At 32.7% G+C, this 13,394-nt stretch overlaps 3 protein-coding genes across 3 annotated transcripts; 2 read left to right on the top strand and 1 right to left on the bottom strand.

Annotated features, from left to right (window-relative positions):
• The first annotated feature begins 902 nt into the window (after positions 1–902).
• LOC145558814 (anaerobic nitrite reductase Glb1-1-like) lies at positions 903–2,228 on the top strand. Its single transcript, XM_081620152.1, has 5 exons — positions 903–1,059; positions 1,188–1,281; positions 1,383–1,497; positions 1,700–1,816; positions 1,928–2,228. The coding sequence occupies exons 1-5, from the start codon at positions 1,023–1,025 to the stop codon at positions 2,069–2,071; spliced, it is 507 nt and encodes a 168-aa protein (XP_081476278.1). The 5' UTR covers positions 903–1,022; the 3' UTR covers positions 2,072–2,228.
• A 1,674-nt stretch (positions 2,229–3,902) lies between these two features.
• On the top strand, positions 3,903–5,566 carry LOC145558813 (anaerobic nitrite reductase Glb1-1-like). The gene is made up of 6 exons (XM_081620151.1): positions 3,903–4,081; positions 4,217–4,363; positions 4,463–4,592; positions 4,696–4,813; positions 4,969–5,085; positions 5,183–5,566. The coding sequence occupies exons 1-6, from the start codon at positions 4,045–4,047 to the stop codon at positions 5,327–5,329; spliced, it is 696 nt and encodes a 231-aa protein (XP_081476277.1). The 5' UTR covers positions 3,903–4,044; the 3' UTR covers positions 5,330–5,566.
• Positions 5,567–6,659: 1,093 nt separating this feature from the next.
• On the bottom strand, positions 6,660–7,127 carry LOC145557985 (uncharacterized). The gene has a single exon (XM_081619146.1). It carries the CDS (start codon positions 7,125–7,127, stop codon positions 6,660–6,662), a length of 468 nt encoding a protein of 155 aa, XP_081475272.1.
• Positions 7,128–13,394: the final 6,267 nt, after the last annotated feature.

The following is a 13,394-nucleotide window of genomic DNA, read 5'->3' as shown; positions in this document are numbered from 1 at the left end:
ATCGAACACGAGTTCTCCCTACCAAGTGTAGTCTCAATCACCACTACACCAACAACCAATTTTTTTTTTTTTTTTTGATGTTAAGTTTAAAGGAAACTTCATCCAAATTAACTGGTGATAAATATTTGGAACAACCTTAAACTTATACGGAGTATAATGTGGAATATTAACTTGAATTTTATTTATTTACCAAAAAAAAAAAAAAAAAAAAAAAAAAAAAAAAAAAAAAACTTGAATTTTCTTTACTTATGTAAAATATAGTGTTTAACACTTCCTCTCACACTTAAGTATCCAAAAAAAATACTCATAGATCTTATTGAAAGTAAATTAATAGCAATACTCTCATCAAAAAGATAAAAAAAGATTTATTATTAAAAGCAATACTCTTAGAAGTTGGACATCCTATCAAAGTAAATCCTTTGACTATAATGCCATTTTATATGAATTTGTCTCTCTCATTGTGGGATCTACAATGCCAAATTGTTAACTCTACTAATTCAAGGCAAATAAAATCATACTCTTAACTTACTAATTTTGTATGAATAACAAATTTCATACCAATTTCCATAAGCAAGGAATGAAATTTCATATTAAACTTACTAATTATAGAAACACCAATCAATTTGGTAACACCAGAAATAGATTAAGAATAAATGATTGACCACTTGGAGTTTCCTATAATTTTTAATGGAGAAGAAAGCAGCCAATTGACCATTTTATTATGAAGTACAATGAATTTTGTCAAGTTGAAATACTCAAATTTGAACAAATGCACCAGCATATATATATGTTTTCCCATTTAAGGCCCCTGGTTTTTCAAACACAATAACCCATAGTTTTCATCTTAGATTGAAATACAATTCTTGTAAAACAATTTAAACTTTGTATTTGATTGACTCTTCCTAGCATTGAAAGGTCATCAAATCTCCTATTTAAACAATTTGAATTTCATTTACATAAATTTATACTACTACCTTTTATCTTACCAAGGCCAAAATAATTCAGATTTTGTTCAAACCAGCATGAGTCTCGAAAACGTTACGTGTCCTGCCTCAAATGGTACATTTTTATGTCTTTCACCATATTTTTCATAGAATATAACATGTCATTTACCATGATATATATCGTATGCTTATTATGTTTCATTCTTTTTTTTTTCGTAATGTGTTTTTGTTGGTATGTAACAGTTTTGTTTACTGAAGAACAAGAAGCCCTAGTTGTTAAATCATGGAATGTCATGAAAAAGAACTCTGCTGAACTAGGTCTCAAGTTGTTCTTGAGGTAACAAGCTCTAGTTGTTAAATCATGGAATGTCCTTTTATTTGTATTTTTTTTTTCTCGAATTTGTTTGTTTACATTGTAATCAAATTGGTTACGTGCAGGATATTTGAGATTGCACCAACAGCAAAGAAAATGTTCTCTTTTGTAAGGGACTCGAACGTTCCCTTGGAGCAAAACCCAAAGCTCAAAGCCCATGCTATGTCTGTTTTTGTAATGGTACGTATGAAATTTTTGACTCCCAAAAATTAATTCATTCCTAGTGACTTAAAGCCGAATATAGTTATGATAGATACTGTCTCCGTTCCAATTTTCTAGTACACCTAGTGGCCGGATTGCTATGAAAATGGCATATATATCATATATGTCACCTTTATATTTTGTAATTTCTCATGTTTATCGCTGCTTCTCTATCTCTCAGACGTGTAAATCAGCTGCTCAGCTTAGAAAAGCAGGGAAAGTAACTGTTGGTGAGTCTACCTTGAAGCATATGGGGTCAGTCCACCTAAAATATGGAGTTGTAGATGAACATTTTGAGGTAATTCATTAGAAACTCTTTTCAAGTTATAATGCATTTTCTTTCAAAACTCCTAGATTGGTATGTTTATGTTCATTTTGAGCTTAGAAGATGTGTGGATTACTTGTATAGGTGACTAGATTCGCGTTGCTGGAAACAATAAAAAAGGCGGTTCCAGAGATGTGGTCGCCGGAGATGAAGAATGCTTGGACGGAAGCTTTTAATCAGTTGGTTGCTGCTATTAAGGCTGAAATGAAGCCTTCATCTACAGCTTAAGTTCACTTGGAAAATAAACTTGCTTTTTGACAATATAGAAGTTCATTTTTATACACAATATAATGTTTCATACTCCATAATCAATAATGTACAATTGTTGTATAATATATATTCCGTCTTACATTCGAATAACCAATATCATCATTACTTCTTTTGTTGTAAATCTCTTTAACTTTATAGGATCATATAACATTAGATCGAATATGTATATGATATGAAGACATACATTGCTACAAGTCTACAATCATTACGTGCATCTTACCATTTCATTCAATAAATTCTTGCTTGATCTTGATGTTATATTTCCCCATTCTTATCAAATTCCGTTTATTCAATCATTATCATTGAAGGAACGCTAGTGTAGACTACTTCAAGTTTTCAACATATTAGATTATTATTAGATGAAGAAATTTATGTCCATGTTAAAGCTTTACTATTGGGGAATTTTATATCATTTTTAATACAGTATCATATTTTTTAATTATTATTATAAATTATTAAAAAAAAAAAAATCTGTTTTCTATAGACCTTCCAAAGTACCAATACATCATAGTAGCCATCTCCTAACAAGCCAAATAAAGCTCATGAAATATGCCAAATGGCTAACCCACAAATTTATAGTCTGATCTGTTAGCCGCCAAATTGATTTAGAACACAGTTGCTTTTCATGCACTTCTCGAATAGAATTAGGAAGACGTATTTGAATTTTGTCACATCTAATAAAGTTATCCTTTCCTTCCGGCTGGATACTAAATTTGTTCTTACTTAATCGACTAAATATACATGTATCGGTTGGATTTTAAAAACGATTACGTAACTTTCATATCTGTATAAGAAAAAGTATAGTCATATACAATTTTATTGAATTTATTTTGATTATTTTTGTTATACGAATTTTTTTTTTTTTTTTTACCTAAGATAATCTATACATTAATATAATTATTAAAATTGTGCATTGATAAGCATGAAAATACCCCAACCTCCGTCACCGACTCACCGCCCACTGCACCCGTTGTGGCCTTAATGTTGTCAAATAAAGGGGAGGGGAGGTCGTCACTCATCTATCAAAGCCTCAAAGGGAATTGATGTGTCTTTTGTCAACTGCAAACTAAAAACTTTGAACATAATTAACAAAGGCTAAATTAAATGAGACTTCATGATATATACTTCCATTAAGAATTGAAGTCACATTATTTGAAAGGATAATGTAATCAATTCTAAAGAAACTAGCTTTTACAACTCTGTTACTAATGTCTACCAATATTTCAAGTACGTGTGTCATTCTAGCCAAAATATCTATTATTATGATCTCCTTCATTACACCTTTAACTTTCAATTAACTTTTGCATAATTCACATACACCGTTTTAATCAATGTTTGCGAGTTCGACATATTATTAAAGTGTGGGTCATTGTTACAATCTTCTCGATTAATAGTTTCAAATATCAAAGTTCTATTATTTAGGAAAAATTGAAAAGAATAATCCTTTATATTATTAGTATAAAATGTACATTAGGTTAGCAGGTGTGTCGATCAAACTATGTATCTATATTAAAACAAGTGAAAAAGTTTTAATGAAAATCTTTGTCACTCAACTCTTTTTGTCTTATATCCTTTTGTCGCCCTACTAAATTCCTTATACACCGTACATGTTCAAACCTTAACAATCTAACAAGAAGATTATTTGAGAGCGGAGGCAGGAAAACAAGATATAGATATACAAAGTTGAGAATTCTTAGCATCTTAGCAACATGACACATGCAATTACCTAAGCAGGTAAAGTAGGTTGACTCTACTCTTCCTTGAAAGGCTACTGCATGCTCAGATTGCTCACATAGTCACATTAGTAGTTTAGTACATTGTACTTAGATTACTTATTTTTGTTTTAAAGAACCAAGATCTAATTTTTGTTGTATTTATTTATATTTTATACATCTCTTACCAAGTTTTAATTCCCATCTTCATATTTTCCAATGGATTTTATCTGCACCAAACCCCCTGCCTCCAAAGGTAATGTCATTTTCCTACATTCTTTCATTTTGATTTTTTAGATACTATTAAATTTACTTGGGTTTTTATTTTTTTCAAAAAAAGATTAAGGTTTTTTTTTTATTTTTTTAATTATTGTTGTGGGTTTTTTTGCAGGTATTTGCATTTCCAATGCAGTGAAATTTCATGGTGATTTTTCTCCACAGAAAAATTCCAATTTCGGATTCACTGAGTTGTCATGGATCAAAAGGGAAAAATTTCAATTTCAGGGACTTTTTTGCAAAGATTCCAGATTCATCACTAGTAAAATCCTTCCCCCTTCATTTTATTTTCTAATTTAATATTGATTATATTATATAAACCGAATTAATTAACACTTTATTGGGTGATTAATTATATTAGGTGTAAGCAAGAGGAATAATGGTGGATTAATTGTGAAAGCATTCACTGAAGAGCAGGAAATTCTAGTGGTTAAATCTTGGAATGCCATGAAAAAGAATGCTTCTGAATTGGGCCTTAAACTTTTCTTAAGGTTAAATAATCATCTAATTAAATCCCAGAAATTTGATTAATTAGTATATTTATAATCTTCCTCTATTTTAGAATTACTAATTTGGGAATGGATTTAAATTCAGGGTTTTTGAGATTGCACCCACTGCAAAGAAATTGTTCTCATTCTTAAATGATTCTAATGATGTTCCTTTGGAAAAAAACCCAAAACTTAAGGCCCATGCCTTAACTGTCTTCGCTATGGTAACTACTCCCTCCGTTCCTTTTTGTTCTTTTTTATTCTTCGTGTCTAGAATTATTTTTTTCTTTATAACCTTAACTTTGTCATGAAGTCAACCAAAGAGGAAAAAAAGTCAATACTTAAAAATCTAATCTTGTTTTTTTTCTTCTTAATTTAGACTTGTGAATCAGCTGTTAATTTGAGGAAGGCAGGAAAGGCCACAGTGAAAGATTCCAACTTGAAGGATTTAGGAGAGTTGCACTACAAATATGGGGTGGTTGATGAGCATTTTGAGGTAATTAATTAGATTAAACAAATTGTAATGTCATATTATATGTCATTTGCAAGTATTATTAACATTGTAACAATATGATCTTTGTTTTCACATAAAGGTTGTTAGATTCGCGCTACTCGAAACCATTAAAGAAGCAGTTCCTGAAATGTGGTCATCAGAGATGAAGGAAGCTTGGACAGAAGCTTATAATCAGCTAGTTGCTGCTATTAAACAACAAATGAAACCTTCAGCACAAGTTGTTTAGTGACAAAAATATCTTATGTAACAACAATATTATGTTTTTTTTTAGTAAGATAGGCTTGAATAAATGTGTTACAAAGTTTGTTAGATTAGACTAGTTATTAATGTATGATGATTTCTAGCATTAGTCCAAATAAATGTATGAAAGAATGAATATCTGTTCAAATAATGTAGATTCAGTGAATTAGATAACAAACAGAAAAAAAGAATAAGAAAGCAAATCACTTTATTGAGATTTTAATTTTTCTTCGTTTGTTGGATTTTAAGGGCCCTTGTACAGTACAAATGTTTGGTACATCCAGCTATTTGAATCTCAATTTATGCATGCATTCAAGTTTGATGGACAAGTACCCTTATCATTAACCCTTTAATAGTTAATACTAGAGAAGTCCGATCCTTTTCTTATAATCCGTCATTGTCTTGCCACCCTGTTCCTGCCCCCCGGCACACGTGTGTTTGCAGGGGGTGGGGGGCGAAATTATTTTAAATTATTGCTTTACCGGTGTATGTATATGTGAATAAAAAACGTTTATTGTAGACAAGTTTCGAATACATTAATTTATTCTGACATTAAATTTTAATGTGCTCACTAGTCACTATGATACAAAGAAAGTGTAACCCACTTAGAACCATAGGTTGGGATAAGACCAAGTTATCGGGCTTATCTTGTTCTAGGCTCCTTTCTTAGCTGATAAAATGATGAAGGAACGGGTCCGATCAAACAATCCGATTTAAATTTGATCAAGCATAAAACACACCATATTAATGATCACAAGATCGAGTAAGAGCTCAATGTTAATGCATCGGGCCCGAAATCTAATTGGTTATGCACAATCTTTAAAAGCATGAATGAATCCATAATTACAAATGTACTAACACCATATCCTTGTCCTTGGACTTAATTATATGTACAAAAACCAGCTCATAGTGCTAATAATTGAACCAAAAGTTGAACAAACAAAGAAATGGAAGATATAGAAGGTTGTTACTTGTTACAATTCGTACTTTTTCTTTTCCCAAATTTGGCCTTTTGCATAAAATCAGACCAATAACAACAATTAATTGGTGCTGCCCATAATGTGCCCACTTAGTGTTACACATATATGAACCTTTAAATGATTCATTGTTGGCCAAATTGGCCATTTTTACATGTTCATTTTTACACCAATTCACAACATTGCAACTCTCTAGAGATACACACGTTGCTTTTGGTCACATCGCGTACAACTACAAGTTAAAATTACGACCATCACTCTAAAAAAATGGTCGTAAAAATTTTTACATTTTTCATTTTTTCGAGTTTCATCAAACTAAAAATGAATACAAAACAAAATTTAAATCCCAATTCTTCGGCTACCTCGCCGTGCCTGTGGGTAGAGTGCACCAATAGCATCAAGCCCACTTAGGACGCGACACGAGCTACGAGCTTGAGCAACAATTTTGGCAACATTAGAGTGACTTCTTTTGATATTAGAGAACCCAAGTGCTATACTAGCTTTAATAGCTAACCCACATAAGTCCTCAAGAGAAAGGACTTTATGAGCTTGAGAAAGTGGTAAAAGAAAGTATATCTGACCTAGCTCAAGTTCTTCATCATATGAAATTTGAGGAGCAATTGAATCAACATACATTGACTCCGAACTTGCAAGAAAACAACTTGTGTGTTGAGAGAGTACACGACGCGCAGTGATCGCCTCGTTGAACTCGTCTAAGCTTCCATCTGGATGAATGATCATAACCGTAGGTCTCAAAGAGAGAAAGTTACCATTTCTTTTGGTCATTTGAGAGCTACAAATGCCCATCTTTTTTGGTAAGAAGAGAAAAAAAAAGAGATTAAGATGTTATGCATGAATAAAGAGGAAAACAAATATATTGGGATTTATAGAGGAAGATTTAGGCCCTAGTTAGCCCCACCATTATATTGTAAGGACAAATGAAAATGATTTTCCTAGAAAGGGCATTGACAATAAAAAGGAGATAAATTATTATATAACCTATATGATTTGAAAAAGCTTGATATATACCAAAATAATAGTCTTACATACATCACAAATTGTTGAAAATTACGAAGTATATGGTTTACATATAACTTTTTATGTAACAACCAAAAGGATGTAGCAAGAAAATGCAACATTGCGCTTTCGGTTGATAGCCAGCTTGCAGTGACCGTAATGTTAGTGTGAAGTATTTTCTATGTCAATTGACATGGTAAATTCGATACTTGGTGAATTCTAGAGTGAAAAATCAAACCACCAAGAAGTTTCTACTATTTTTGATGCGACATATTATTATGTAAGTACAACTAGTTATTCATCCGGATAATATAATAATTGTTATGCTATGAACGATTGTACATGATAAAAAAAATTAAAATTGTTACGAAGTATATGAACTTGTTTGGTTGCCTAATAAATTCATGGGAAGTTTATTTTCCTAGGAAATAGATTTCTATATACTTGTTTGGTTGATAATTATGCAGGAAGTGGGACTTCCTAGGAACTTCTATTTCCCACAAAATGGAGGAATTAACTTACCTAGTCCCCCCTAGGTAAGTTAAACTTCCCATGGGAAGTAGAAATTCCCACATTCAACCAAACAAATTTTGACAATTCCTAGGAATTACAATTTCATGGGCATTGAGTTTTCATGGGAATTTCTACTTCCTCCATTCAACCAAACAAGTCCTATATTTAAAACAAGGACTATAATGGGGGGAAATTAAAAGTTTGGTTAGGAATATTTTTTTCAAATGGGTAGGTTGGTAATTAATTAATGACACTAAAATCAAACACATACTAGTTGAAGATTGAATTTTAAGTTGTACTTTCATATCTAATGTGAAGTCTAGGGTTCTTTTTTTTAGTTTGCCCCACCGGCCCACCCGGTTCACCAAGCTTAGCTTCGACGTACTACATTCGGATCTGACTCGACTTGCATACCGTGGCTTTTGATGGGTGAGTCTTCCAACCCGACAAGAGTATTCTGCAGTCGTCGGTGAAGCTTGAACTCAAAACCTCCCTTAAGTGACATCAAGCTGCTTACCACTTAAGCCAATTACTTTTATTGGCTAAAGTCTTGATATTGTCAAAGAATATGTTCTATTAGTACCTCCTCAAATGAGCTTGGTGAAATTCGTCTTTGGCCTCACGCATAGAAGCCAGAGAGCTTGCTAATTAGAAACAATGGTTAGTTGGGTGTAATGCAACTGTACTACCAGGCCAGGCTACCAGCCAAGGTTAAAGGTTTTGATTAAACGAATTGGCAATTGAATATATCGACAATTCTGCAGTCGAGTTTAAGCACCCTATATACAGCTTTTTCACCTTAAATTCCTTTTCAAGATTTCAAACCTTATCCATGTATTTAGTATATACCGTATAAATTTCAAATCTTCATCTTTATGTCATGACAACTACTGACAAAATGGGGTATTTATTTACTTCATGTCTTCCAATTTACGGAACTGAAATCCAAAGGTTAAAATTAAGGTGCTGTTCTCATACGTTTATTTTCAGTTCAGTTTAGCTCAATTCAGTTCAATTCAGCTCCTAATTTTCTTTTCTTATAAAATATTCATTTCAGTTCAGTTCAAATATTTAATTTGGTTATATACTACCACTAGGTGAAAAAAGGCCTTTGGCAGCGGTTCAAACCCGGTCTAAGGCACCGGTTTGAACCGCTACCTATGTGAGGGGTGCCAAAAACCATATATTTAGCACCAGTTCAAAACCGGTGCCATAGGGTGAAATAGGCACCGGTTAACCGGTGCTATATGCCCACTTAGGCACCGGTTAACCGGTGCCTTAAACTGCTCTCCCGCCAATATTTTTTTTGTGGTAGCTATTTTAGGCACCGGTACAGCAACCGGTGCCTATTCACCAATTTTTTTTTTTTTTTTGTTTTTTTTTTTTCCAATTTTCGTGCAATAATATTTTTTAAAAAAAACTTGTTTCCAACAATAATAATAACCTGTAATTCCAGCAATTATATTAAATATAATAATTAATAATAATATTATTATAATAACTAATAATAATATTATTAATTATTACAATAAGATACAAAAATAATATTAAAAACAAGAATTCAATTATATATATAGATATAAATATTCCCAAACGCAATACAAAAAAAAAAGTTGCTTACATATACAAATAATAGTAAGTACATATATAATGAATAATAAGTTATATAGTTCAAAAGTTAACATAAATAATTTACAATTACAATGCCATTATTTACATGTTGAAGGTGATAAAAGACGCCAACATGTCACGAACTTCATTAAGCTCCTTGGTTGTCAACGGACCATCCTTTTGGACCTTGCAAAACTTGAAATACAAAAACATTATGTTAAAATTAATTAATTAGGCAAAACAATATGTATTTTATCAAATATTACCTATATGACTTCTATGTAGCCCATTTCCTACATAACTTATCAAATGAACTATTTCTTTCTCATAACATGTCAATGTTGGGTAGTTGTATGTGTGTAAGCCCTAAAATTGTATAGGAGAGCATTTTATTAAGGTTTATGACGCTTTTTACTCAAAATGGCCCGAATATGGCCTATATGACTTTACTTTGCCCATTTCCTACATTTCTTATTAAATGAACTTTATTTATCTCATAACATGTCAATATTATCTAGTTATAGGTGTATAAGGAAAGAAATCACATCAAAAGAGCATATTAACACAAAATGGCCCTAATATGGCCCATATGACTTCTATTCAGTCCATTTTCTACCTTTCTTGTGAAATGGCCTTTTTGTTTCTCATAACATGTCATTGTTGGGTAATATTAGGTGTCTAAGGCTAGAAATCACATCAAGATAGTTTGGAGTATTTTTTGCACCCGGGATACAAAGGCTTTTTGGAAGCCTCCGATAATAACTCAAACACTTCACCTTCAACACCATGCAACATCTCATCCACTTGTTCATCCTCGACCTCATCCGCCTGATCATCATCGGCTCCATCCTCACCATTATCAACAATATACTCATCATTCTCGTATTCCTCGTCCATATGAATCTCATTGCTTCTAACACGCACATCATTCCGATCAAGATCCCCACTGTACTCTCCACTTTCTCCGTGCCAAATCCACACATGGTATAATTGCCTAAACCCACGACATAATACATGATCTCTAATGATTTCAACACTATCGACCACATTCACATTATTACAATCAACACAAGGACAATAAAGGCCTTTGCCTCCCAGTTTGCGTTGATAAGCTAAAGCCCTCTCGCAAAACTCTTGAACCCCATTCCAAAATTCCAATGTATCGCGTCTACCATACATCCAACCACGATCCTTCTCCATTTAGTAAATTGTCTCTAAACATATATAGCAACATATAATTTATAATGTGTAAGTGCTACATATTTTATGTAAATAAAATTCAAGTACAAAATGTGAATATACCATTCATATAGTGAAAAAATGCATGTCTCCAAAGGGTCCTTATCACTCCAACCTAACCCATCCTTGAATGTCTACTCTCACTAGTGAATGTATGTCAACTTTCCAATTTTAAGGAAAATCCGGCAGCATTTCCCCCTAGTTCTCCAAGTACACGATGTAGATAATTATTTACCCACATATGTACCCAGAGAACATAGTGAGGAAATGGTAAGCCAAGATGTTCCTTAAAATCGAAAAGAAAACATACATTCACCACCTAAGTGAGAGTACACATTCAAGAACAGTCCCAACCGGGGACTATTCAAGACTTTCTCCTAATGAGAAAGCCTTGAACGGGTATCTAGGCATATGATGATGCAAGTATTCTATATATTGTTGTATTTATTTGCAATTAAACAATACACAAGTTGCAATTTCATGAATAAACTTTTATTAAATGGATAAATAGAAAGAAATATAGCTAAGTAAAGTTTATAAGTCATACCAGTATAGCAACTACCCACTTGAGCTCAATATGTAGTCCTCAAGCTAATTAAACTCGTGCTTCAATTCACAAATCTGTTAAAAAAAAAAAAAAACAATATACAAAAATTAGGTTAAATATAAGGTATGTACTATTTCTTTCTCATAACATGTCAATTCACTAATTTATTTAAAAGCTAAAACACATCATTCATTGAACTAACAATTGCTAAACTAACAAGGTTACTAATCTCTAATTTTTTCAAAATTACCCATCAAAACAACTTAAAAGTAACCATTCACCCATTCCAAAATTCATCTACTTTATTAACAAGCAAGGTTACTAATCTCAAATTAATTCAAATATACCCATCAAAACAACTTAATATTAACCATTTAAACATTCCAAAATTCAACTTATTTAATAACAAAGTTAACTAATCTCTAACTTATTCAAAATAATCCATCAAAACAACTTCAAATTAACCATTAAAAGTAAAACACCAAATTTCACCTATTTAATTAAGTACCAAGGTTAATATATTTTCTATAATTATTTCAAAATTATCCACCAAAACACATTAAATTAACCATTAAAACATAATAAAATCCAACTAATTGAGTAACAAGGTTACTAATCTCTAATATTTTCACAATTTTCCAATTATATTCAAACCTAAAATTGAGAAAAATTATATTCAAACCTAAATTTTAATTTACTAACAATGGTTCAAAATGCAAAACAAATTAATATATATAATTATATAATTGGAAAATAACGTAAAAAAAAATAAAAATAAAAATAAAAATAAACCTTGAATGGAGACAAAGAGGGCAGCAGCTAGGAGGAGACAAGGAAGGCAGCAGCGGTGGTGCGCAATGGTGGAGGCAGCACTGCAGTGGAGTGGTGGAGGTGGTGCGCGGTGGTGGAACAAGCAGCAATGGGTGCGCGGTGGTGGAACAAGAAGCAATGGGCGGTGCGCGGTGGTGGAACAAGCAGCAAAGAGAAAGAAAGGGAAAACAGAAGGGCGGGGGAGGAGTGACAGAGAGGGGGGGTGGTTTTCGACTCCTCTGTGGCCGGTGAAGGTGGCGGCTGTGGTGGAGGGAAAAGGGGGAGGCACTTCAATTCAGAACGACTGAAACTCTGAAAGAGAACGAAAGAAGGGATGAACGAATGAAGGGAAGGAAAGAGAAAGAGAGGAAGAAGAATAAGGAAGACGCGGTTTTTTTTTTTGAATTTGGCACCGGTTTGAATGGCACCGGTTCAAACCGGTGCCTTTTTAATTTTTGGCACCGGTTCAAGCTGAACCGGTGCCTTTTCTCTTTTGGTAAAATCCCGCCCATTTCTAGACCGGTTTTGGGCACCGGTTTAGCCTGAACCGGTGCCATATGGGGGTGCCTAATGCTTTTTTTCTACTAGTGTACGGAATATGATGATGGTCTTACCTCGATAGAAAACTGATAGTTTGTAAATAAAGTCGTTTAAACCTAATGACAAAGGTAGGGTGGTCACACGTTATGTTTTAGGGTTAAGTTTAAAATAATGATGTGGTTAACCCTTACACCTCTTACGGAAAATATTATTACAATTAATTATCCAAAAAAACACTGGTTTTAGATTCGTAAATTGAGATTGGATTCTAACTCAATTATTAGTATGTCAACATAAAGGGAGTGGTTGATAGCAATCTATGTCAACTTGTTATATCCAAAGTATAATACTGTCTGAAGTAATTGCAACTGAAAATGAAGTATCATCGTTGATCATACACCAATTATGTTACATATATCAGGTTAAAGTTGTGATCAGGGAGCTGCCACACAGTGACACAGCTATGTGCAAGTGAAAATTCAAAATTGTATGTGATTAGTGATTAAGATGGTGCAAAGTTGGGAATACAGGATAGATAGCTAAGAAATCAAAATTATTACTTCGTATTATAATAGGTAATGTAACTAATAATAATGTTACATTTTCTATATACGTCATACATAAGAGTCGAACATCTATATAAGTCAAGTCTTATCGGATTCACATGATGTACTTACTGCTCTATAGTATTCTCATCAATGAAAACTTTGATAGAGTATAAAACATATTCCTGGGCCTCAACCATCAGTTTAAGCTTTTGGTTGAGTTGGTCCTTTAACATGGTATCAGAGCTAGCG

The sequence above is a fragment of the Chenopodium album genome, chromosome 9 (genome assembly GCF_948465745.1).
Source record: "Chenopodium album chromosome 9, dcCheAlbu1.1, whole genome shotgun sequence".
In the NCBI taxonomy this organism is placed as follows: domain Eukaryota; kingdom Viridiplantae; phylum Streptophyta; class Magnoliopsida; order Caryophyllales; family Amaranthaceae; genus Chenopodium; species Chenopodium album.
This window is presented reverse-complemented; position numbering and strand designations above follow the sequence as displayed.

What these genes read in the sequence shown, in the direction of transcription:
- LOC145558814 (XM_081620152.1), top strand. Translation starts at nt 1,023, where the DNA reads ATGAGTCTCGAAAACGTTACGTGTCCTGCCTCAAATG. An exon ending in GGTCTCAAGTTGTTCTTGAG is followed by an intron (nt 1,282 to 1,382) that starts GTAACAAGCTCT and finishes GGTTACGTGCAG; the next exon opens with GATATTTGAGATTGCACCAA. An exon ending in CTATGTCTGTTTTTGTAATG is followed by an intron (nt 1,498 to 1,699) that starts GTACGTATGAAA and finishes TCTATCTCTCAG; the next exon opens with ACGTGTAAATCAGCTGCTCA.
- LOC145558813 (XM_081620151.1), top strand. Translation starts at nt 4,045, where the DNA reads ATGGATTTTATCTGCACCAAACCCCCTGCCTCCAAAG. An exon ending in AGATTCCAGATTCATCACTA is followed by an intron (nt 4,364 to 4,462) that starts GTAAAATCCTTC and finishes TAATTATATTAG; the next exon opens with GTGTAAGCAAGAGGAATAAT. An exon ending in CCTTAACTGTCTTCGCTATG is followed by an intron (nt 4,814 to 4,968) that starts GTAACTACTCCC and finishes TTCTTAATTTAG; the next exon opens with ACTTGTGAATCAGCTGTTAA.
- LOC145557985 (XM_081619146.1), bottom strand. Translation starts at nt 7,127, where the DNA reads ATGGGCATTTGTAGCTCTCAAATGACCAAAAGAAATGGTAACTTTCTC.